Source organism: Scyliorhinus canicula, chromosome 20 (genome assembly GCF_902713615.1).
Source record: "Scyliorhinus canicula chromosome 20, sScyCan1.1, whole genome shotgun sequence".
Classification (NCBI taxonomy): Eukaryota; Metazoa; Chordata; class Chondrichthyes; order Carcharhiniformes; family Scyliorhinidae; genus Scyliorhinus; species Scyliorhinus canicula.
In genome coordinates this window covers 84,792,422-84,819,097 of record NC_052165.1, presented here as the reverse complement: position 1 = coordinate 84,819,097, position 26,676 = coordinate 84,792,422, and the positions used below count along the sequence as shown (strand labels likewise).

General features: G+C 45.4%; 1 protein-coding gene and 1 non-coding gene across 2 annotated transcripts in view; both read right to left on the bottom strand.

Moving 5' to 3' along the window:
- The window catches only part of kdm5a (lysine (K)-specific demethylase 5A), a 299,634-nt gene that overhangs the window by 122,628 nt on the left and 150,330 nt on the right, over positions 1-26,676 (bottom strand). Inside the window, exons 12-15 of the mRNA XM_038780318.1 lie at positions 24,798-24,979; positions 13,641-13,803; positions 12,878-12,997; positions 1,292-1,486 (exon numbers count right to left, since the gene is read on the bottom strand). Coding sequence (XP_038636246.1) covers positions 1,292-1,486; positions 12,878-12,997; positions 13,641-13,803; positions 24,798-24,979 — 660 coding nt within the window. The remainder of the gene's footprint in view (positions 1-1,291; positions 1,487-12,877; positions 12,998-13,640; positions 13,804-24,797; positions 24,980-26,676) is intronic.
- Positions 19,918-20,024, bottom strand: LOC119955365. The gene has a single exon (XR_005458454.1). It is a non-coding gene; the product is annotated as a U6 spliceosomal RNA (small nuclear RNA).

Sequence of the window (26,676 nt, the reverse complement as noted above, 5' to 3'; positions counted from 1 at the left end):
ACCTATCAAAATCCGACCATGCTTCATACGCACTTAACAAGTCATCCTTTTTATAAATCTTATCCACGTAACGTAATAGAGCCTCCAGACCTTCTTCTGAGTCTAACTCTTTCAATTCCAGCTCAGAAAACACTTTGCTTCGGATTTTACTGTCATAAGGTAAAGAAAGAGCCAATGCCATACCTTGTTTTCTCTTTCGCAAGTTACCTTAGTCCATATAACTACTGCACTTCTCCATTGATCATACGATCCCCTTTCAGAAAATAAGGGGGGGGGGGGGTAGTCATATCCGGCCACCTTTAACCTCGGTTCAGCCATATCTTTGGTTTCTTTTTTTTCTCACTCACTCCTTGCTTTGGTCTTGAAAAGTTGTATCTTTCAACCCTTCACACTTGCACAGCCACCATCCTCTGCTACCATTTGTTAGACGTTTAGCTGCTGTCGTATAAAGAGTCAAAGGTTCTGCTGCTTTTCCACAAAACACCTTTAATTCCTTCAACAGACGTTGCACAAAACTATTAACATCACATCACCTGACACAAGGGCCACCTGAAGCCCCTTTAGATATCAGTGTCAATTATTGGATGCTCAGCATAAATGAGACAACGAATTGGAATGTCTCTTAACCCATTACTTAACATGAAATCAAAGTTAAGGACTCCACTTACTCTGTCTTATTGTTCACTGAGGAGCAACTTCTGGTGGGTCTGGACGGGACATAGTCAGGGCTCGGAATGGATTGATCTGGTACATTGTCTTTAAGGTATCATTCGATGAGTATGATTGTCAGGTTTTTGTATGACTGGTCTGAGCGATAGCTCTAAATTTCTGCAAAAGTTCCAGAATTGCACGGTTGACTGAGCGGAGCATGCCTTTGTCATGTCCTAGGTCCATGCAGGAGGGGTCATCGGCTTCTCTATTCTTATTTTTTTTGTAGTGGATTGATACTATTGTGTGGTTTGCTCGGGCATTTCATAGGTCAGTTAAGACTCAACCACACTGCAGGGCCAGGCTTGGTAAAGTGGCGAATTTGCTGCCGAAAAGATATTCGTGAATCAGACAGATTGTTGGAGAATCCAGTGGTTTCATGGCAGCCATTACTAATATTAATTTTTTGTTCAATATCTTTTTGCATTAATTTAATTTAAATTTCCCAGCTGCCATGGTAGAATTTGAACTTTCTGGACCTTTGGTCCAAGACTCTGGATTATGAGTATCGGAATATAACCATTATGCTACCAGACCCAACAATATACTGCATCATTCTATCATTCTATACATCCTTACATACCATTTGAAAGGCTGCCTTTCTCAGCTGCGTCTCCTCCTCAATCATGGTCACCATCTCCTTGTAGACAGCAGCAGCCAACTCAACATCCAAACTCTCGGGATCAGCTGCCATCTTACAGATCAGCTCTTCATGTGAGAACACACAATATCGATGCAGGCGTCGGTAATGGCTGACACACTGACGGCCAATGGGGAGCTAAAGTCAATGAAACTGAAGAATCAATACTGCATTCCAATAAATGAAAGTGTACTGCCAGCAACATAGAAAGCATTGTTCAGCCCTTCCTGCCTGCTTCCAGAAGGATGCCACATTTACCGAATGTAACTGGTAACAGACATTCTGTTCTGCTCACATTCTGAAGTAATCACCTCAGGGTACTCGGGTACCAAACACAAGATGTACCTCTTTTCCACAGAATTCCAAATGGAGGCAATTAGAAACCTGCAGTTCAAGGACATTAACTTGATTTATTTTAAATTTAGAGTACCCAATTAATTTTTACCAATTCAGGGCAATTTAGAGTGGCCAATCCACCTAGCCTGCACATCTTTGGGTTGTGGGGGCGAAACTCACGCAAACACAGGGAGAATGTGCAAACTCCACACAGACAGTGACCCAGAGCTGGGATCGAACCTGGGACCTCAGCGCAGTGCCACCGTGCTGCCCGAACATTAGCTTAATTTTTTTACACTTTAATCTTTTAATTTAAAAACCATTGGCCAGTATCCTGTGGAAGTATTTTTTTTAAATATAAATCGGGACTGGGAAAGGGGTTACAACTGATGTGGAAATGGAAGAAATGCTGCAGAAGATAGAACAGTTCTATGAATAAAATCATACCCGCCTCAGTTGGACAATGATTTCTTTCATCTCCAATATTAATGATCCATCTGCTTGTAATGTAGCTTTTCAATCAGAGGGCCAAGAAATACATCATCCCTGAGTATTACTGAAGGTTCATACAAAATAAATTTACAAGGCAAACCCAGCAGAAGTGGCAGCACAGTGGTATCCACTCAGGATGGAATGGCACTAGAAGGATCCCATAACTTTACCTCCAGATCTTTGACTCACAGATCACTGCACAATGTTCAGCATCATTCGCGATTCCTCAGATAATGAAGCAGTCCATGTCCAAATGCAGCAAGACCTGGATAATATTCAGGCTTGGGCTGACAAGTGGCAAGTTACATTTGCGCCATACAAGTGCCAGGCAATGACCATCTCCTACGAGAGGATCTAACCATCGCCCCTCACATTCAATGGCATTACCATCGCTGAATCCCCTAATAATCAAGATCCTGAGGGTTACCACTGATCAGAAACTAAACTGGACTAGCCACATTAATACTGTGGCTACCAGGGCAGGTCAAAGGCTAGGAATGCTACGGCGCATAACTCACCTCCTGACTCCCAAAGCCTGGTCACCATCTACAAGGCACAAGTCAGGCATATAATGGAATACTCCCCACTTGCCTGGATGAGTGCAGCTCCAACAACACTCGAGAAGCTCCACACCATCCAGAACAAAGCTCAATTGCTCCCCCTGCCACAAACATGCAATCCTTCCTCCACCGACAGCCATGTGGACCATCCACAAGATGCACTGCAGTAACTGCAAGGTTCCTAGGACAGCACATTCCGAACCCACAACCATGGACCTACGAACCAGCACCGCAAGGTTCCCCTCCAAGTCACTCACCACCACGGTTTGGAAATATATCACCGTTACTTCACTGTTGCTGGGCCAAAATCCTGGAACTCCCTCCCTAACAGCACTGTGGGTATACTTACACCTCAGGGACTGCAGTGGTTCAAGAAAGCAGCTTGCCACCACCTTCTGAAAGGCAACTAGGGATGGGCAATAAATGCTGGCCTAGCCAGTGATGCCCACATCACGTAAATGAATAAACTTTAGAAACTCCAGATGCAATAAATCCTCATGGCATGAGGCAAGGTAACATCTTGCTGATTCGACATACTGCCTGTCCTCAGCTGATGAATCACTACTCTTCCATGTTGAACACCAACTGGAAGAAACACAGAGGGTGACAAGGACACACAAATCACACTGGGTGGGGGGTTTGAAGGTCCATCAGGAGTGGTTTGGTAGCACCATTTTTGTAGCACCAAGTTGGACGAGTTCATTGGGAGATAGCTGGAAGATGGGTTTGCTCATGGCTGAGAGAAGCAAGAGAAAATATTCTCCTCGGGGTGATAATGTAATAGTAATGTGGCTGGACTAGTAATCCAAAAGCCCAGACAAATACTCTGGGTTCAATGCCATCACAGCAGCTGGTGGAATTTAAATTCAATTTGGCAGCAATGTATTCAATTCAGTCAATGAGCGGCATGGTGACACAGTGGTTGGCTCAGAGCACAAGGGCCCGGGTTCAATTCCAGCCTTGGGTGAATGTGTGCAGTTTGCACATTCTCCCCTTGCCTGTGTGGGTTTCCTCCGGGTGCTCCAGTTTCCTCCCACCATCCAAAGATGTGCAGGTTAGGTGGATTTGCCATGGTATATTTCCCTTAGTGTCCAAAGGTTAGGTGGGGTGACAGGATTGTGGGGATAGGATGGCAGCGTGGGTCAAGAAAGTGTGCTCTTTTAGAGGGTGGGTGCAGACTCGATGGACCGAATGGCCACCTTCTGCACTGCACAGATTCTATGAACTAATAAATTCGTAATTAAAAGCTAGTCCCGGCAATGTCAACCATGAAACAGCGCGGTAGCAGTGGGCAGCACGGTAGCATGGTGGTTAGCATAAATGCTTCACAGCTCCAGGGTCCCAGGTTCGATTTCCGGCTTGGGTCACTGTCTGTGCGGAGTCTGCACGTCCTCCCCGTGTGTGCGTGGGTTTCCTCCGGGTGCTCCGGTTTCCTCCCACAGTCCAAAGATGTGCGGGTTAGGTGGATTGGCTATGCTAAATTGCCCGTAGTGTCCTAAAAAGTAAGGTTAAGGGGGGGTGTTCTTGGGTTACGGGTATAGGGTGGATACGTGGGGTTGAGTAGGGTGATCATTGGTCGGCACAACATCGAGGGCCGAAGAGCCTGTTCTGTGCTGTGCTGTTCTATGTTCTATGAAACCATTGCCATAAAACCCATCTGGTTCACTAATGGACATGAGGGAAGGAAATGTATCTTCAAAGAGCAAGAAAAGTCCAGCACAGGAACAGGCCCTTCGGCCCTCCAAGCCTGTGCCATCCATGCTGCTCATCTGACCTAAAATCTTCTACACTTTAGGGATCCTTATCCCTCTATTCCCCTCCTATTCATGTATTTGTCAAGTTGCCCCTTAAACGTCACTATCGTCTCTGCTTCCACCACCTCCTCCGGCAGCATGTTCCAGGCACCCACTACCCTCTGTGTATGCCTTCTTGACTACCTCCTCCACCTGTGTTGCCCCTTTCAGTGACCTGTGGACCTGTACACCTACATCTCTCTGACTTTCAATACTCTGGAGGGTTCTACCATTCACTGTATATTCTCTACCTGCATTAGACCTTCCAAAATGCATTACCTCACATTTGTCCGCATTAAACTCCATCTGCCATCTCTCCGCCCAAGTCTCCAAACGATCTAAATCCTGTTGCATCCTCTGACAGTCCTCATCGCTATCCATAATTCCACCAACCTTTGTGTCGCCCGCAAACTTAAGAATCAGACCAGATACATTTTCCTCCAAATCATTGATATATACTATGAACAGCAAAGGTCCCAGCACTGAACCCTGCGGAACACCACTAGTCACAGCCCTCCAATCAGAAAAGCACCCTTCCATTGCTACTCTCTACCTTCTATGACCTAGCCAGTTCTGTATCCACCTTGCCAGCTCACCCCTGATCCCGTGTGACTTCACCTTTTGTACCAGTCTGCCATGAGGGACCTTGTCAAAGGCCTTACTGAAGTCCATATAGACAACATCCACTGCCCTACCTGCATCAATCATCTTTGTGACCTCCTCAAAAAACTCTATCAAGTTAGTGAGACAGGACCTTCCCTTCACAAAACAGTGCTGCCTCTCACTAATACGTCCACTTGCTTCAAATGGGAGTAGATCCTGTCTCGAAGAATTCTCCCCAGTAATCTCCCTACCACTGACGTAAGGCTCATCAATTCCTCTCTTTGGTGAATACAGATGCAAAGTACTCATTTAGTAACTCACCCATTTCCTCTGGCTCCACACATAGATTCCCTCCCCTGTCCTTCAGTGGGCCAACCCTTTCCTGGCCGCCCTCTTGCTTTTTATACACGTGTAAAAAGCCTTGGGATTTTCCTTAACCCTATTTGCCAATGGTTTTTCGTGACCCCTTCTAGCCCTCCTGACTCCTTGCTTCAGTTCCTTCCTACTTTCCTTATATTCCACACAGGCTTTGTCTGTTCCCAGCCTTCTAGCCCTGACAAATGCCTCCTTTTTCTTTTTGACGAAGCCTACATTATCTCTCGTTATCCAATGTTCCCAAAATTTGCCTATTTATCCTTCTTACTCACAGGAACATGCCGGTCCCGAATTCCGTTGAACTGACACTTGAAAGCCTCCCACATGTCAGATGTTGATTTACCCTCAAACATCCGCCCCCAATCTATGTGCTTCAGTTCCCGCTGAATATTGTTATAATTAGCCTTCCCCCAATTTAACACATTCACCCGAGGACCACTCTTATACTTGTCCAGCAGCACTTTAAAACTTACTGAATTGTGGTCACTGTTCCCAAAATGCTCCCCCACTGAAACTTCTACCACCTAGCTGGGCTCATTCCCGAATACCAGGTCCAGTACAGCCCCTTCCCTAGTTGGACTATCTACATATTGTTTTAAGAAGCCCTGCTGGATGCTCCTTACAAACTCTGCCCCGTCCAAGCCCCCAGCATGAAGTGAGTCCCAGTCAATACTGGGGAAGTTAAAGTCTCCCATTACAACAACCCTTTTACTCCTTTCCAAAATCTGTCTCCCTATCTGTTCCTCTATCTCCCGCTGGCTGTTGGGAGGCCTGTAATAAACCCCCAACGTTGTGACTGCACCCTTCTTATTCCTGATCTCTACCTATATAGCCTTGCTGCTCTCCAAGGTGTCCTCCCGCAACACAGCTGTGATATTCTCCCTCACCAGTCGCGCAACTCCTCCACCCCTATTACATCCCCCTCTATCCCACCTGAAACATCTAAATTCTGGAACGTTTAGCTGCCAATCCTGTCCTTCCCTCAACCAGGTCTCTGTAATGGCAACAACATCATAGTTCTAAGTACTAATCCAAGCTCTAAGTTCATCTGCCTTACCTGTTATACTTCTTGCATTAAAACATATACACTTCAGGCCACCAGTCCTGCCGTTTTCAGCAACATCTCCCTGTCTGCACTTCCTCAGAGCCTTACTGGCCCTATTCCCTAGTTCTCCCTCAGTTTTTTCACCTTCTGAACTATTGCTCCAGTACCCACCCCCTTGCCATACTAGTTTAAACCCTCCCGTGTGACATAAGCAAACCTAGCGGCCAGGATATTTATGCCTCTTCAGTTTAAATGCAACCTGTCCTTCTGATACAGGTCACACCTGCCCAGGAAGAACTCAGTGGTCCAGATAACTGAAACCCTCCCTCCGACACCAGCAGTTTAGCTGCTCTATCTTCCTATTTCTAGCCTCACTGGCACGTGGCACAGGGAGTAATCTCGAGATTATAACCCTTGAGGTCCTATCTTTTAACTTTCTGCCTACCTTCCTGAACTTCTACTGCAGGAACTCATCCCCCTTTCTGCCTATGTCGTTAGTACCAATATGTACCACGACCTCTGCCTGTTTGCTCTCCCCCATTAAGGGTGCCCGCTACCCATTCTGAGACATCCTGGACCCTGGCACCAGGGAGTCAACATACCATCCTGGAGTCTCTTTCACATCCTGACCTGGTGTGGCCACATGTGACTCCAGATCCACAGCGATGTGGCTAACTCTTGAAGTGGAGAAGCAAGCCCTACAGTCGTATCAAACCTCTACAAAGTCGACAAAAAGGAATTAAATCAGGTGGACCAGCCACCCGATTTACTCCCATTTGGAAGTAAATGAACGTATCAGCGAGAGGCAGCACGGTTTTGTGAAGGGGAGGTCGTGTCTCACTAACTTGATCGAGTTTTTCGAAGAAGTGACGAAGATGATTCATGAGGGTAGGGCAGTGGATGTTGGTCTATATGGACTTCAGTAAGGCCTTTGACAAGGTCCCTCATGGCAGACTGGTACAAAAGGTGAAGTCGAATGGGATCAGAGGTGAGCTGGCAAGATGGATACACAACTGACTAGGTCATAGAAGACAGAGGGTAGCAATGGAACAAAGTTTTTTTTTATACACAGAGGGTAGTGAGTACCTGGAACGGTTTCTTAATGAACACCACTGTAGTGCTGGGATCAGTGCTGGGACCTTTGCTGTTCGTAGTATATATAAATGATTTGGAAGAAAATGTAACTGGTCTGATCAGTAAGTTTGCCGACGACACAAAGCTTGATGGAATTGTGGATAATGATGAGGACCGTCAGAGGATACAGCAGGATATAGATCGGTTGGAGACTCAGTTCGAGATCAAGTGGAGAGATGGCAGGTGGAGTTTAATACGGATAAATGTGAGCTAGTGCAGGTGGTGAATATACAGTAAATGGCAGAACCCTTAAGAGTATTGACAGGCAGAGGGATCTGGGTGTACCGATCTACAGGTGTCACTGAAAGTGGCAACACAGGTGTAGAAGGCAGTCAAGAAGGCATACGGTACGCTTGGGTTACTGTCTGTATTGAGTCTGTACGTTCTCCCCACGTCCGCATGGGTTTCCTCCGGGTACTCCGGTTTCCTCCCACATGTCCTGAAAGACATGCTGTTAGGCGAACTGGACAGAACTGCACAGACATTCTGTTCTGTGTACCCAAACAGGTATCGGAGTGTGGCGACTGGGAGTTTTCACAGTAACTTCGTTGCAGTGTTAATACAAGTCTACTTGTGACAATGATAATAATAAAGAAGAAGCTGTGTAGAACTTTAGTTAGGCCACACTTGGAATACAGTGTTCAATTATGGTCGCCACACTACCAGAAGGATATGGAGGCTTTGGAGGGGATGCAGGATGAGGCCTGGCATTAGCTATGAGGAGAGGTTGGATAAATTTGATTTGCTCTCACTGGAACAAAGGAGTTTGAGGGGCGACTTGTTAGAAGTCTACAAAATGATGAGGGGCATGGACAGAATAGATAGTTAGAAGCTTTTTCCCAGGGTCAAAGGGACAATTACTAGGGGACATAGGTTTACGGTGTGAGTCGCAAAGCTTAGAGGAGATGTGCAAGGGAAGTTTTTATACACAGAGGGTAGTGAGTACCTGGAGCCCACTGCCAGAGGAGGTGGTGGAATCAGGTACGATAGTGACGTTTAAAGGGCCTTGACAAACACATGAATAGGATGGGAATAGAGGGGCACGGACCCCGGGAGTTTTGAAAGTTGTAGGTTAGTCAGGCAGCGTGGTTGGAGCATGCCTGGAGGGCCGAAGGGCCTGTTCCTGTGCTGGATGTTTCTTTGTTCTTTTGTTCTAGTTGCAGTCTGTATGGTATCAGTACTCCCACGTGCTGTGTGGGAGGGAACTCCAGGATTTTGACCCAGTGACAGTGAAGAAACGGCAATATATTTTCAGGTGAGGATGGTGAGTGGCTTGGAGGGAACTTCCAGATGATAGTGTTTATATCATCTGGAAATATGACAAATTGTGTAGGTATCTTCTGTCTTCAAAAACAGACAAATCCAACCACTTACTCCTGACCATAAGCAAAGTGATGAAAGGATTGTCAAAGGAGCTATCAAGCCTCTTTTGCTCAGCAATAGCCTGCTGACTGATGCTCAGTTTGGGTTCGGTCAGGCTCCAGACCCGATTATACCCTGGTGAAATTCTGAACAAGAGAGCAGAATTCCAGTGGTGACATGAAAGTAACTAGCCTCGATATCAAGGCAACATTTGATCAATCGAGTATGGTGGAAATATGCAAAGCACTGTCCCGGGAGGGTGGTGGAAGTAGGTACTCTCACAACATTTAAGAACAGTAAGAAGTCTTACAACACCAGGTTAAAGTCCAACAGGTTTGTTTCAAACACGAGCTTTCGGAGCACGGCTCCTTCTTCAGGCACAGCGCCGTGCTCCGAAAGCTCGTGTTTGAAACAAACCTGTTGGACTTTAACCTGGTGTTGTAAGATTTCTTACTGTGCTCACCCCAGTCCAACGCCGGCATCTCCACATCATAACATTTAAGAAGCATCTGGATGAGCACTTTAATTGCCAAGACACAGCAGGCTATGGTCCAAGTGGGGTAAATGGGGTTAGTATAGATTGGCATTTGATGGAAGGGCCTGTTTCTGTGCTGTATGACTATATGAGCCCCAGCAAGCCAATGTAAATGGTCTAAAAATCGCCACTGCTTGGAAACATATCAAGCAGAAGAGAAAGTAATTGTGGTGACACGGTAGCACAGTGGTTAGCAGTGTTGTTGCACAGCGCCAGGGACCCGGGTTCGGTTCCAGCCTTGGGTCACTGTCTATGCGATGTCTGCACATGGGTTTTCTTCCGGGCGCTCCGGTTTTCTCCCACAGTCCTGAAAGACGTGCTTCTTCGGGGAATTGGACATTCTGGATTCCCCCCGTGTACCCGAACAGGCGCCGGAGTGTAGCGTCTAGGGGATTTTCACAGTAACTGCATTGCAGTGTTAATGTAAGTCTCCTTGTGATACTAATAAAGATTATGTATTATTTATTTATTTATGTTGAAAGTCCAGGCCAGTCCCAGGACATTGCTGCAGGAGTTTTTCTCTCTATCAGCTCGAACACCACATAGGCTGCAGCCATGCATGGCAGCAGCTCACCACTACCTTCTCACGGGCAATTCAGCATAGGTAGTTCTGCCAGCAATGCTCATTTCCCAAGAACAAATTTTGAAACGAGCGCTCAGGTTTGACCACCTTATTTTTGAAACAATCTGCAGCTATTGATGAAGTACAAAGAAAGGAGAATGATGCACAAGGAAAGATTGAGGATCTGCGACTTTCCTTTTCAGAGAAGACAGATCAGATTTCACAGAATTGTTTGAAAGTGCAAAAGGTTTGAACAAATTGGACTGAAATAAACTTTTTTGCCATGCTCAGAATTTGAAAATATGGCCATTTCTATTTATAAATTAAGGACAATAAAGAAAATAGGAATTGGAGGAACTTCTTTTTTTTTAGTTAATAGGGTGGTAAGTATATGGGCCAGCAGTGACTCTTGAGGTACCATAGGGATCAGTGGTAGAAAACCAGCTTTTCACATTATATATTAATGATATAGTGGAAACTAAATGTCATATCTCAAAATTTGCAGATGACACAAAGCTGGGCGGGTTGGCGAGTTGGGAGGAGAATGCAGACAGGCTTCAGTGTGATTTAGACAAGTTGAATGAGTGGGTAGATGCAGTATAATGTGGATAAATGTGAGGTCATTCACTTCGGTAGCAAAATGAGGAAGGCTATCTGAATGGCTATAGTTTGAGAGAAGGGAACGTGCAACATGAGCCACTGAAAGTAAGCATGCAGGTGCAGCATGCAGCAGGTGCTAAAGAGGGCAAGTGGTTTGTTGACCTTCGCAGCAAGAGGATTTGAATACAGGAGCAGGGATGACTTGCTGCAATTACACAGGGCTTTGATGAGATCAAACCTGGAATAGTGTGTGCAGTTTAGTCTCCTTATCGGAGGAAGGATATTCTTTCTACAGAGGAAAAACAGCCAAGGTTTACCAGACCGATTCCTGGGATGGTGGGACTGACGTCTGAGGCGGGATTGTATCAGTTAGGATTATATTCACTGCTGTGGTGGTTAGCACTGCTGCCTCACAGCACTGAGGACCCAGGTTCGATCCTGGCCCCGGGTCACTGTCCATGTGGAGTTTGCACATTCCCCTCATGTCTGCGTGTGTCTCACTCTCAAAGATGTGTAGGGTAGGTGGATTGGCCATGCTAAATTGCCCCCTAATTGGATAAAAATGAATTGAGTACTTGAAATTTTAAAAAAGGTTTATAGTCGCTGGAGTTGAGAAGAATGAGGGGGGGAAATCTCAGAAAAACCTATACAATTCTAACAGGACTAGCCAGGGTATTTTCAGAAAAGATGTTCCTGATGGCGGGGGAGTCCAGAACGAGGGATCATTGTCTGAGGATACAGGGTCTACCTATTTAGGACTGAGGCGAGGTGAAATTTCTTCATTCACAAAGTGGTGAGCCTGTGGAATTCACTGTCACAGAAAGCAGCGGAGGTCAAAATATTGAATGTTTTCAAGGAGTTAGATATAGCCCTTGGGGCTAAAGGGATCAAAGGATATGGGGGAAAGCGGGAAGAGGTTACTAAGTTGAATGATCAGCCATGATCATAATGAATGGCAGAGCAGATTCAAAGGGCTCCTGCTCCTATTTTCTATGTGTAACAGATTACTGGCAATGGTGGAACAAGCAACATCAATGGAATCTAAAGGAACTAGTCAAGTTCTTGCCAAAAGCAGAATTCAGAGTTATGAAAAATATTCCAAGGGATTCCAAGGGCAGCACGGTAGCATAGTGGTTAGCATAAATGCTTCACAGCTCCAGGGTCTCAGGCTCGATTCCCGGCTGGGTCACTGTCTGTGCGGAGTCTGCACGTCCTCCCCGTGTGCGCGTGGGTTTCCTCCGGGTGCTCCGGTTTCCTCCCACGGTCCAAAGATGTGCGGGTTAGGTGGATTGGCCATGCTAAATTGCCCGTAGTGTCCTAAAAAGTAAGGTTTGGGAGACGTGGGTTTGAGTAGGGTGATCATTGCTTGGCACAACATCGAGGGCCGAAGGGCCTGTTCTGTGCTGTACTGTTCTAAATCTAAATCTAAATTAGATAGGTGGGTTGAAATTCCTCTCCTGTCTGATCCCATAGAGGCACTACTGAGCACAGCCAAGGGAGCTGAGGGTGGGGCAATGGAGTGAGCTTTCCCTATACCTTGTTATTGTCATCCTTCACATGGGAGAACTCGATGCTGACATTGGATGCCCAAACTTGAGTTAAGTGCACAAACTTGAATTGATTAAACTCTTCCGACATTAGGGTTGGATACTGCAGCTTTAATGATGCCCTCAGTGAATTCTTTGCACAATCCATCCTGCACACATTACCTTACAGTTTTTATTCATGGTTCCGAGTTGATACGAGGTCTTAACTGTAGAGGAACAAGACCTACAATCCAACATGCTATCCCTCCTTTGCCTATTAAAGCATCAAAACAGCATCACCTGTGCCCATTATCTGACATTTATATCATGCAATGATCCATCATGCCAATAATTAAATTATTTGGACTGAATTTGACCAAGAGTTATTGTTCACAAGTGCATCATAGGCAGTATTTAGTAAATAAAGTTGGTTGTAGATTAGATTGAACATTTAGATTGAATTAATGGACGACACCATTTTTGAAAGACTGCATTCAATAATTATCTATATTATGCCACGGTTCCTGATGTACTATTATTCAACTTGGCTGCATAGCTGAAGCACTGTTTTGCTGAAAAGCATCTTCTCGAAGGTGTGAAACATACCCAGTCTGCAGTACAGAAATTCACAGCTTCGGCAAAGTTGTAGCCCTGGTTGAATCCACTATGATAGGCTCTTGGGAAAGTAACCACAAACTCACCAGCACATTGATTTGTTCGGAACACCTAAAAATGAACAGTGAAGATTGACAATATAATCTTAGCAAAAATTACTAATTCCATGCTCCATAACTACAGATTACCAACAAATGACAGCACATATTGGGACCATCAGTTCTGCATGGCTTGGTTGCATATTGGCTTCATCAGTGAGCCAGTCTCAATGTCTCTATCACAATCCAATGGTTCTTCCTGCAAAGTACACACGTGTACACATATGGTCACAGCAGTCATGGTTAACTTTCACTGTCCCGGCTCACAATTTGTCACAAAGTGAAGTGCCGAAGGTACACGAAAGCCTTGCAGGATAAAATTTCTTTCTCATGGACTGGGCGAGTACGAAAAAAAGCATATAAAAAATATATATAGTTTCATTTGCAAGTTAGTGAGTAAAACTATACCACTGATGGATAAGATGATTTTCACTGCACTCATTCAAACAAGACTTCGTAGAATTTAATTTTTAAGAGTAATAAAAGTTCTAAACACTAAACCTGCAGAATGTATAAAAAGCAAAGTTTATCTTCTTTTAAGAACTATTATTCCAGACTGCAGAACTAGGCATGTGACCCAGAGCCCACAAGTCACAAGCACCTTCTCAATAAATTAGATACAAGTAAAGAGGACAGAGAGGAAAGGAACAACCTACCGGGACTCCGTGCTCCATAAGAATATTGGGATTCATGATGGTCACCAGCTGATGCAGCAGATCTGGCTGAGAATGGAAGAGTTCTGGAGCCAGTTTTCTCATTACAAGCTCGAGTTGTTCAGCAGCATAGCCCGGCACTCCATACCAAGTCTTCGGCTCTCCCCTGCAAAAGAAAGTCAAACAATACTGCTCTTCACATTTCACACCATGGAGAACATCTTGCACTACAAAGACACCTTACACAGCTGTGGCAGGAACTGCAATGCCTCTTCAGAGAAAAAATGAACTCCAGCATTTTATCTTTCAGATTACTTTGTTTAAACAATTGGTTCAATGAGAAAGCATTGGATTATATCACAAGAATTGTCTAATAACCGGAACAAACTCCAAGTCTTTCTGTCTTCCTCGCAACCACCAGTGATTAATTTTGACAGGGAGAAAGAGGACAGGCATTGTAAAATATATCATGCTACATGAGAGAAATAAAACCATAAGAAATAGGAACAGGATGGGTCGATCGACCCTCGAATCTACTCAATAGGATCATGGCTGGTCAGACTCTCCTTGCGTCCATTTTCCTGCCCTTTCCCCGTAACCCTGGATTCCCTTACTGAACAAGGATATATCTATCTCAGCCTTAAATATACACAAGGATTTTCCCCCCACAGCTCTGTAGCCACCTGGGGTGGCCACATCCTGATTTCAAAATGGACACTCATGAGGAGTGTAGGGAAAATTGGCCAGCTACAGGGAACACAAGCAGGTGCAAGGTTTCCTGTGTATTAAGATTTGCAGAACCCAGACAGAACCGAAACCAATAGCCATTTACATACTAATGAGCGATCTCCAGAAACAATCAGAAACGTTGAAACAATCGGGACCAAGACAGACTCCCCGGCGCCAGTGGGAGCTAGGACAAAGGCAGGCCAACAAACACCTAGGGCCTGCCCAACGATCAGGGAACAACCCCAGTATTGGAGAAAATCGATGAGAACGATTGGGACCTGGTCCAATTAATTGGGACCAAGTCCGGGGTCCGCCCAAAAGGGCGCGAAACCCCTGGGACCTACAAGATAGCGTCCCCAAGTTCAGTTCGCTCTCTTGGCAGCTCTCAAAGAACTCTTGACCGTGGCTCTCAGCGAAGAGAGACCAGCCTAGCAGCTGCATCAACCAAGTAAGTCTCAAATCAACGCACGCTACGAGATAGACGCTCCTAGCCACTATTCCGTACCAGTTTGAAGCCAGCAGAATCAGAACCGGACAAAGGCCATTGTTCCTCTGACCTGGTGGGCCATTCGAAGCTAAGTATAGGCTTTTAGTAGCAGTGATAGTTTAGTAAGTAGAGTTTATGCATGAGTAGTGATTGACTGTGTGCACAATAAATGTGTTTTGATTTTAAACTTACTAACTGGTGTATTGAGTTATTGATCAGCAATTGGCCTTGAACCTCGTGGTGGTATCAGAAAGATACCTGGTGACTCTAGAGCAAAGGTTATTAAAACAGAGCAATTAAAGAGAAAGCATAATGAGCTACAGCTCTCTGTGGCAAGGGAGTTCCAAAGACACAACCCTCTGAGAAGAAATTCCTCATCTCATTCTTAAATTGACATCCCTGTATTCTGAGACTATGCCCTCTGGTCCTAGACTCTCTCCCATGAGGGGGAACATCCTCTCAGTATTTACCCTGCCAAACCTCTTAAGAATCCTACAGGTTTCAATGAGATCACCTCTCATTCTTCCACATTTGATTGAGTAGAGTCCCAACCTATTTAACCTTTGTTCGTAAGACAATTCCTCCATACCGGGATTGTCCAAGTGAACCTTTGCTGAACCGTCTCCAATGAAATAATATTTTCCTGAAGTAAGAGGACCAAAACTGCTCAGATTATTCAGATATGGTCTCACCAGTATCTTGCACAGTTGCAGCAATACTCCCCTCCTCTTATACTCCAACCCCCTTGAAATTAGGGCTAACATTCCATTATCCTTCCTGATCACCTGCAGCATCTGTGTGCTAGCTTTTTGGGTTTCAAAATTAACTTCACATTTTCCCACATTATACTCCATTTGCCAACTTTTTCCCCCACTTACTTAACCTATCAATATCTCTTTGCAAACTCTTTGTATTCCGCTCGTAACCTGCCTTTTTGTGTCATCTGCAAACTTGGTTACAGTACATTCGCCTCCTTCCTCCAAATCTTTAATATATATTATAAACCGTTGCGGCCCCAACACTGGAACAAGACTGGTTACAAGTCAAAAACCTGAAAAAATCCTTATTTCCACTTGCTGTTTCCTGCCCATTAGCCAATTCATTATCCATGTCGATATACGACCTCCAACACCATGGGCTCTTACTAAACCTTTTGTGAAGTATCATGTCGAACACCTTCTGGAAATCCAAACACATCTACTGGTTCCCCTTTGTTTACTCTGGTTGAGACTTCCTTGAAAAACTCCGTTACATTAGTCAGATACGATTTCCCTTTCATGAAACTATTCTGATTCTGCTTGATTCGATTATGATTTTTGGGGATCTGGGTGAATGTATGGAATGTCTGGAGGTGACAGGACAAGTTGAGAAGGCTACTAAACCTTGGCTTTATAAACAGGGACATACAGCATGAAAGCAAGGTGGTTAGACTGAACCTTTCTAATACCCTGGTCAGGTCTCAGCTATAGAACAGTACAGCACAGAACAGGCCCTTCGGCCCTCAATGTTGTGCCGAGCCATGATCACCCTACTCAAACCCACGTATCCACCCTATACCCGTAACCCAACAACCCCCCCCTTAACCTTACTTTTATTAGGACGGGCAATTTAGCATGGCCAATCCACCTAACCCGCACATCTTTGGACTGTGGGAGGAAACCGGAGCACCCGGAGGAAACCCACGCGCACACGGGGAGGACGTGCAGACTCCACACAGACAGTGACCCAGCCGGGAATCGAACCTGGGACCCTGGAGCTGTGAAGCATTTATTCCAACCACCATGCTACCCTGCTGCCCCAAGCTGGAGAATCGCATCCTATTCTGGGCAACACAATTTAGTGAGGTTTTCAGGCCATGGAGATGGGACAGAGACACCCATCAGAATTGTACCAGGATGAGAGATGGTTGCGTGGAAGATTAGAGAAGCTGGGGTTGTTCTCTGTAAAACAAATTCAACTCAAAGGATATAAAATCTTAGATAAGGTATTAAATGAGGTGAATCTGTTTGCACTAGCAGGAGGGTCGGTTAGCAGATTGGCAAAAGAACCAAAGGGTGATTACCGTTTTCTACTCACCATGTTGTTCTGACATGGAATCCAGACTCAACAGGAACTTGCAAAGGGAAATGGACAGATTTTTGAAAGGGAGAAATTAAATGGCTATGGATAAAGAGCAGGGTAGTGATTTAATTGGAGGCCAAAGAAACAATGGTGTCTCTTTTTATGCTGTATGGTTCTACCACAGTCACATCTCTGTAATCTTCGATGCTGCGAATGTGACAAAGACAATGGAATTTCTTCAAAGGATATCAAGAGAGATTGTAATTAACTTTTAATGATAACCCCTTGATATGTGAATTAAATTGCCAGATGTTAATCCAGCTGCTTCACATTGGCAGCTCTCGGAGTTAGCAGCTGAATAAAATAAAGTAAACAAATTTGTAGATGCGCGAAAGGAAAACCATTCACCATGGGTGAAAAAAGCACCATGTTTTTTTAACCCTATTAACCTCAACATTCTCAATATGTCCTTTCCTGACTCTTCGTTGACAGAGTGCAAGAGTAAAAGAAGATGCAGTTATAATTTATTTGGAAAGGTCGGGATATGGGGTCAATGGGGCTTACCCAGGACACCACCATCAACAAGGCTGAAGTTTGGAAAGTAATGGAATTATTAACTTTCGCCTGGATAGGGTATGCCACGACAATGCTCAAGTAGCACAACAGCATCCAGGACAAAGCAGTTTCCTGTATGAGCACCTTCCACTGAGTATCCAAACCCCTGAAATATTAACACACTGTGCACAACCGAGAACATGCACCACGCAGCTCTTCATATTTCCCCTATAGATCTCTCAACAACAAAAAATCACTCACATGACTGTAAAATATCAATTGAGTTAGTTTTGTTACTCGATACATTTACGCGATATGGGCTTCACTAGCATTTGTTGGCCATCCCCAATTGCTCTCGAGAAGAAGGTGGTGAGCTGCCTACTTGAATCTTGCAGTCCATGTGGTGTAGGTATACCTACTGTATTGTCAGGCAGGCAATCCAGGATTTTGACCCAGTGACAGTGAAGGAACGGCAATATATTCCGAAGTTGGGGCGGTGAGTGACTTGGGGGGCAAACCTCCAAGTGGTTAGGTCCCATCTATCTGCTGCCCTTGCCCTTCGAGACGATAGTGGATTTGGAAGGGGCTGCCAAAGGAGCCTTGGTGAGTTCCTGCAGTGCATCTTGTAGATGGTACACACGGCTGCTGCTGTCCGTTAGTGGAGGGATTGAATGCTTGTGGAAAGGGTGCCAATCAAGAGGGCTGCGTTGTCCTGGATGACTTTAAGTTTGAGTATTGTTGGAGCTGCATTCATCCAGGCAAGTGAGGAGTATTCCATCACACTCTTGACTTGTGCTTTGTAGGTGGTGGACAGGCTTTGGGTTGTCAGGAGACGGGTTACTCACCGCAGGATTCCTGGCCTCTGACCTGCTCTTGTCGCCACAGTATTATATAGATAGTCCAGTTCAATTGTAGTCAATGGTAATCCCCAGGATGTTGATAGTGGAGGATTCAGCCATTTAATGTCACGGGGCGATTGTTTGGTTCTCTCTTATTGGAGATAGCCATTGCCTGGCACTTGCGTGGCTGAGCATTGTGCAATCATCAGTGAACATCACCTCATTTGACCTTATGTCGGCAGGGAGGTCACTGATGAAGCAGCTGCAGATGGTTGGGCCTAGGACACTATCCTGAGGAACTCCTAAGTGATGTCCTGGGACTGAAATGACTGACCTCCAATCGCCTCAACCACCTTCCTATGTGCTTGATATATCTCCAATAACATTGACTCCATTGATTCCAGTTTAGCTAAGGCTCCTTGATGTCATACATGATCAAATGTTGCTTTGATGTCAATGGCAGTCACTCTCACCTCATCCCTTGAGTTCAGCTCTTTTGTCCATGTTTGAACCAAGACTGTAATGAGGTCAGGAGCTGAGTGACCCTGGCAGAACCCAAATTGAGCGTCAGTATGTTATTGCCAAAGAAATGCTGTTTGATAGCAGCGTTGATGACCCCTTCCATCACTTTGCTGATGACGGAGAGTAGACTGAATTGGCTAGGTTGGATTTGTCCTACTCCTTGTGTGCAGGACACACGTGGGCAATTTCCCACATTGCTGGGTAGACGCCAGTGTTGTAACTGTAGTAGAACAGCGTGGCTAGGGGTGCGGCAAATTTGGAGCTCAAAGTCATCAGTACTATTGCAGGAATATTCAGGACTCCTAGACTTTGCTGTATCCAGTGCCTTCAGATGCTTCTGGGTGAATTGAATTGGTTGAAGACTGGCATCTGTGATGCTGGGGACGTCGGGAGCAGACCAAGTTTGATCATCCACTCGGCACTTCTGGCTGAAGGTTATTGTGAATACTTCAGCCTTCTTTTGCACAGATATGGTAGGCTCCTCCATCATTGAGGATGGGGATATTTGTGGAGCCTCCTCCTCCAGTGAGTTGTTTAATTGTCCATTGTCATTCATGACTGGATGTGGCAGGACTACAAAGCTTAGATCTGATCCATTGGTTGTGGGATCACTTAGCTCGATCACTTGCTGCTTATGCTGTTTGGCATTCAAGTAGTTCTGTGTTGTAGCTTCACCAGGTTGAAACCTTATTTTTCGGTATGCTTGGTGCTGCTCCTGGCATGCCCTCCTGCACACTTCATTGAACCACGGTTCATCCCTGGCTTGGTGGTAATGGTAGAATGGGGGCAATGCCGGGCCATGAGATTACAGATTGTGGTTGAATACAACTCTGCTGCTGCCGATGGCCCACAGCGTTTCACAGATGCCCAGTCGAGTTGATAGATCTGTTCTGAATCTATCCCATTTAGCACGGTGGTAGTGCCGCACAAAACTGTAGACAATATCCTCAATGTGAAGACAGGATTTTGTCTTCACTCGGACAAACGAAACACGCTAGAGGATTTGAAAGGCCAGGTGAACTGGCTCCATGGACTATTTGAAGCTAATTTGTTCACCCTGGTATCACATCAGTAAGACTTTTAAAAATAAAATATGGAACGCTTCACGAATTTGCGTGTCATCCTTGCGCAGGGGCCATGCTAATCTTCTCTGTATCGTTCCAATTTTAGTATATGTGCTGCCGAAGCGAGCACCACATCAGTAAGACATGAAAGAGATCAAACCGCTTAAATCAAACCTTACTTTCTCCTCGTTTAAAATTGGACTTTTCTGGAACAAAAATATGACTGCTACAGGTCACAAGCTTGTGGAATCTGACACTGATCGTTGTGTGGATCCATTACAATCAACAAAACAAGCGAGTACCAGTCTTTTGTCCCCAGCCTGCGCTTATAACAAAGAGATAGACATCAAAACTGTAACTTGAAATTAACACAAAAATGGGCAACATTACATGACCAAAGCTCCATTGGCCTTTTAATGGTACATTCCTGAACACCTAGGGCAGTCTGCTCTTAAACATCCAGCCTGTCAACACCAATACTGGACTCCAGGCAGACAACAGCTAATCGGACCATTACAAACCGGATGGTCTACACCTGGGTAGGACTGGAACCAATGTCCTAGGGGGTGCTTTTGCTCACACTGTTGGGGAGGTTTTAAACTAATGTGGCAGGGGGACGGGTACCAGATTAGTAAATTAGAGGTCAGTAAAGAGGCAGCGGCTAAAGCCAGTAAGGTACTAGATAATAAACTCAATGTGACTAAGGGGAAGAGTAGACAGGGAAGAGATGATGAACGCAAAGGGACAGATGGTCTGAGGTGCATTTGTTTTAATGTGAGAAGTGCAGCAGGTAAGGGAGATGAATTTAGGGCTTGGATCAGTACCTGGGAATATGATGTTATTGGTATTACTGAGACTTGGTTGAGGGAAGGGCAAGCCAGGCAATTAAATATACCAGGGTATAGATGCTTCAAGAGGGATAGAGAGGGAGGTAAAAGGGGTGGAGGAGTTGCATTACTGGTCAGAGATGATATCACAGCTGTAATTAAGGAGGGCACGATGGAGGATTAGAGCACTGAGGCAACATGGGTAGAGCTAAGAAATAGGAAGGATGCAGTAACATTGTTGGGACTTTACTACAGGCCTCCCAAAAGCGAGCATGAAGTAGAGGTGCAAATATGCAGATTATAGAACAATGTATGAGCAATAGGGTGGTTGTGATGGGAGATTTTAACTTCCCCAACATTGAATGGGATTCGTGTAGTGTTGGAGGCGTAGATGGAGCAGAGTTTGTAAGGAGCATCCAGGAGAGTTTTTTTTAAGAACAGTATGTAAATAGTCCAACTTGGGAAGCGGCCAAACTAGACCTGGTATTGGGGAATGATCCCGGCCAGGTGGTTGAAGTTTCAGTCAGTGATTACTTTGGGAATAGCGATCACAATTCCGCAAGTTTTAGAATACTCATGGACAAAGCAGAGAGTGGTCCAAAAGGAAGTGTGCTAAATTGGGGAAAGGCCAAGTATAACAAAATTCGGCAGGAGCGAGGGAATGTGGATTGGTAGCAGCTGTTTAAGGGTAAATCCACATTTGAAATGTGGGAGTCTTTTAAGAAAAGGTTGATTAGAGTGCAGGACAGACATGTCCCTGTGAAAATGAGGGACAGAAATGGCAAGGTTAGGGAACCATGGATAACAGGTGGAATTGTGAGACTAGCTAAGATGAAAAAGGAAGCATACATAAAATCTAGGCAACTTAAAACTGATGAAGCTTTGGAGGAATATCGGGAAAGTAGGACAAATCTCAAACGCGCAATAAAGAGGGCTAAAAGGGGTCATGAATTATCTTTGGCTAACAGGGTTTTTTTTTATAAATTTAGAGTACCCAATTATTTTTTCCAATTAAGGGGCAATTTAGTGTGGCCAATCTACCTACCCTGCACATCTTTTGGTTGTGGGGGTGAAACCCACGCAGACACGGGAAGAATGTGCAAACTCCACACGGACAGTGACCCAGGGCCGGGATTCGAACCCGGGTCCTCAGCGCCGTAGGCAACAATGCTAACCACTGTGCCACCGTGCTGCCCCTTTGGCTAACAGGGTTAAGGAAAATCCCAAAGCCTTTTATTCGCATATAAGGAGCAAGAGGGTAACTAGAGAAAGGATTGACCCATGAAAAGACAAAAGAGGGAATTTATGCATGGAGTCAGAGGAAATGGGTGAGATTCTTAATGAGTACTTTGCATCGGTATTCACCAAGGAGAGGGACATTACGGATGTTGAGGCTAGGGATGGATGTTTAAATACTCTAGGTCAAGTCGGCATAAGGAAGGGGCAAGTTTTGGGTATTCTAAAAGACATTAAGGTGGACAAGTCCCCAGGTCCGGATGGGATCTATCCCAGGTTACTGATGGAAGCGAGGGACGCGAAATAGCTGGGGCCTTAACAGATATCTTTGCAGCATCCTTGAGCACAGGTGAGGTCCCGGAGGACTGGAGAATTTCTAATGTTGTCCCTTTGTTTAAGAAGGGTAGCTGGGATAATCCAGGGAATGATAGACCTGTGAGTTTGACGTCAGTGGTAGGCAAACTGTTGGAGAAGATACTGGGCGATAGGATCTATCCATATTTGGAAGAAAATAGACTTATCAGTGATAGGCAGCATGGGAAGGCCATGTCTTACAAACCTAATAGAATTCTTTGAGGAAGTGACAAAGTTAATTGATGAGGGAAGGGCTGTAGATGTCATATACATGGACTGCAGCAAGGCGTTTGATAAAGTTTCCCATGGCAGGTTGATGGAAAAAGTAAAGGCGTATGGGGTTCAGGGTGTACGAGCTAGATGGATAAAGAACTGGCTGGGCAACAGGAGACAGAGAGTAGTGGTGGAAGGGAGTGCCTCAAAATGGAAAAAGGTGACTTGTGGTGTTCCACAGGGATCCGTGCTCGGACCACTGTTTGTGATATACATAAATGATCTGGGGGAAGGTATAGGTGGTCTGATGAGCAAGTTTGCAGATGATACTAAGATTGGTGGAGTTGCAGATAGCGAGGAGGACAGTCAGAGAATACAGCAAAATATAGATAGATTGGAGAGTTGGGCAGAGAAATGGCAGATGGAGTTCAAACCAGGCAAATGCAAGGTGACGCATTTTGGAAGATCAAATTCAAGAGCGGACTATCCGGTCAATGGAAGAGTCCTGGGGAAAATTGATGTACAGAGAGATCTGGGAGTTCAGGTCCACTGTGCCCTGAAGGTGGCAACGCAGGTCGATAGAGTGGTCAAGAAGGCATACAGCATGCTTGCCTTCATCGGACGGGGTATTGAGTACAAGAGTTGGCAGGTCATGTTACAGTTGTATAGGACTTTGGTTAGGCGATATTTGGAATACTGCGTGCAGTTCTGGTCGCCACATTACCAGAAGGATGTGGATGCTTTAGAGAGGGTGCAGAGGAGGTTCACCAGGATGTTGCCTGGTATGGAGGGTGCTAGCTATGAAGAAAGGTTGAGTAGATTAGAATTGCTTTCGTTGGAAAGACAGAGGTTGAGGGGGGACCTGATTGAGGTCTACAAAATTATGAGAGGTATGGACAGGGTGGATAGCAACAAGCTTTTCCCAAGAGTGGGGGTGTCAGTTACAAGGGGGCACAATTTCAAAGTGAGAGGGGGAAAGTTTAAGGGAGATGTGCTTGGAAAGTTTTTACGCAGAGGGTGGTGGGTGCCTGGAACACTTTGCCAGCGGACGTGGTAGAGGCGGGCATGATAGCATCATTTAAGATGCATCTGGACAGATATATGAATGTGCGGGGAACAGAGGGAAGTAGATCCTTCGAAAATAGGCAACAGGTTTAGATAAAGGATCTGGATCGGCCGAAGGGCCTGTTCCTGTGCTGTAATTTTCTTTGTAACAAAGCCTGCCTCAAGTCTAAACCTCCTTGAAGCCTGGATTTCTGGAAGATTCCTGCCATCACCTGTAGAGCAGACCAAATCTCCGTGTAGCAACCTCAACTTGCTGCTTCATCACCGGGTTTGAAGGAATTCAGAAAACCCTACTCTCAGCTAGCTGAACCCACCTGAACCTCAACTCGTGTATGAAGGAACCCTCACTGGACTGTGACAGTCATGTGAATTAGTATTCACATAAATCATCGTTTGGTAGTGCAGAACTGAGTATGCTGGAAAAGGATATTTTGTCAAAGCGTTTCGTCTTATAGTCATCAGGACAATCACAAGAATACCAATGTCAGGAGAAACAACAACTTGAAATATTAAGTTGTTGTTTCCCCCAACATTGGTATTCTGGTGATCAATCTGGTGAGTGCAAGATGAAAAACTTCAACAGATTGTCTTTTTTCTGCAATACTCTAATATAATCTTTGGTTTCATTTTAAATTATTCCTAATTGCATCCTCTTGTCTTTCCTATCTACTTTGTGTGCGTGCGTGTGCGTGTGTATGTGCGCGCGTGTATCTAGCTCTCACAACCATCCCTTGGTTTGAATGTACTAATAAACAATACTTCTGATTTAACCCTAAAGAGTTTGCCGCAAATCACTTTAAAATTGACTTCACAAACAAGGTTTGGAGAAACGCACGACAGCCTATTTCAAGAAATTACAACCTTTGCTTACGGACAGATGGTGAGAAAAAAAAACATGGTCAGTTTGCCTCTCTCCCCTGCCCGTAACAATAGTATGCACTGCACTATCCACTGCAATGTAACAACCTGAAACAAAGGGAATTGGCAGATTTTGCACAACGTTAAACTGATTCTATTTTTAATGACAGGCTTTACGGCCCTCAAAAGAGCAACATCAGATTGTTCACGGTGATAGATAGATAGAGATAGAGAAATACAGCACAGAACATACTGCTGTGTCTCTCAAATTGTCATACTTAACCATACTAATTTAGATACGAATCAGACTGACGATCATGTGGATCCACCGGGTATACAAAGTTACAAACCAGTGCAGGTAGTTGATTGAGTAGCTCCAGTGGTCTTCAATGTGCCAGCAGAAGGAGGAAAAGCACATTCCCACATAAAGCCAAGGAATCTTCATCCCAGAGATGTCTGCGTTGATGTGAGTCAATACGGACTGCTCCAGGACAGGCATGTTATTCAAGTTCCAACCAGAACTGGCGTAATCCTGAGAAATCATGCAGAAGGGAGCAGTGAGTGAAACCTGGAGCAGTAAGGAAAGTCAGAGTAGTGCAGGGGTGTGAGTACGGCAGAGGTGATTTGTGGGCAGACAGGGGTGTGGGGCACACAGGGGGTGACATTTTTTTAAATTTAGAGTGCCCAATTAATTTTTTCCAATTAAGGGGAAATTTAGCATGGCAATTCCACCTACCCTGCACATCTTTTGGGTTGTGGGGGCGAAACCTATGCGAACACGGGGAAAATGTGCAAACTTCACAGGGACCCAGAGCCTGGATCGAACCTGGGACCTCAGCAGTGCTTGTTAACTACTGTGCCACCATGCTGCCTTTGGAGGTGACATTTGTGGGATGACAATGATATGGTTCCTCTCGAATTCACTCTTTAAAAACCAATCACCTGCTGTGGACCAACCTGCAGAAGTGGGTCCAGCTTTAGATCTCCTGAAAAACCACCTGCCTACTGTAAATTTGCCGACCCGAGTTGGGAATGAAAGGAATGCAGATGCCATATCCAGATTTTGATGGGCACATGCACTATCTGCAAACTGCCACAGCTCAGATACATAAAAGTAGAATTTTTGGGCAGTTTCTGGGGGGCAGTTATGTGGGTTGGGGTGCTACAAATATAACTGCATTAAAGAGCCCCAGACCAGCTCCAGCAACACTCTCGCATGCTCATGCTTTTCCCAGCAAAGGGCTGGACCATTCTGCAGCAGAGGGAATGCAATCAAACTATTGCAGCATCTCACAGGCTGTTATCTGCCACTGAATGTGGAATTCCTCCAGACAGATGTCGCCAATCGTCATGGACCTATTGAGATTCAGCCTGATGCTGAAGTTGGTGCTTCCCTGCCACTCTCTCTCTTGGGCATCAGCGGTACTCCCATTGGTCATAAAGTGAGGACTGCCAACCTGCCTAGCAGTAGGCCACACTGTCTGCAGCTCCAGCCTCCATCCAGAAAAGTGGAGACAAACTAACAGGCTGTTTCCTGTAAAACTCAACGGGAAGGCATGCCCCACCTTCAGTGGGTCCATGACCTGGAATTAACCCCAACATCATGAGGGCACAGTGGTTAGCACTGCTGCCAGGGCCCAGGTTCAATTCTGGCCTTGGGTGACTGTGGAGTTTGCACGTTCTCTCCATGTCTGTGTGGGTTTCCTCCCACAGTGCAAAGATGTATAGATTAGGTGGATTGGTCATGATCCACAGGGACAGTGAGCCAAAGCCGGTATCGACCCTGGGACCTCAGCACGTGAGGCAGCTGTGCTAACCACTGTGCCACCATGCTGCCAGGTTTGACCCCGGCTCTGGGTCACTGTCCGTGTGGATCACGACCTATCTACCTAACCTATAGCCTTTGCGCTGTTGGGAGGGGGGGGGGTATTGGGCCTTGGTAGAGTGCTCTTTCGGAGGGTTGGTGCAGACTCGATGGGTCGGGTGGTCTCATTCGGCACTGTATGGATTCTATGGATCAGCTTTCGAACGCTCAAGGCAAAATTCAGTGAGATAGGCCAGAGAGCCCGTAGGTAGGACAGCAGTCATGCAACTTACAAACAGTATTAATAGGGCAAACTTTAGAAACAAATAGAGCTTCATTCAGCCAGGATTATTACATCATCCCTTTGATTAACACCATGCATTCTTATGGGAGGCGAGCTGGGAAAACAGGAAGATCACAACAAT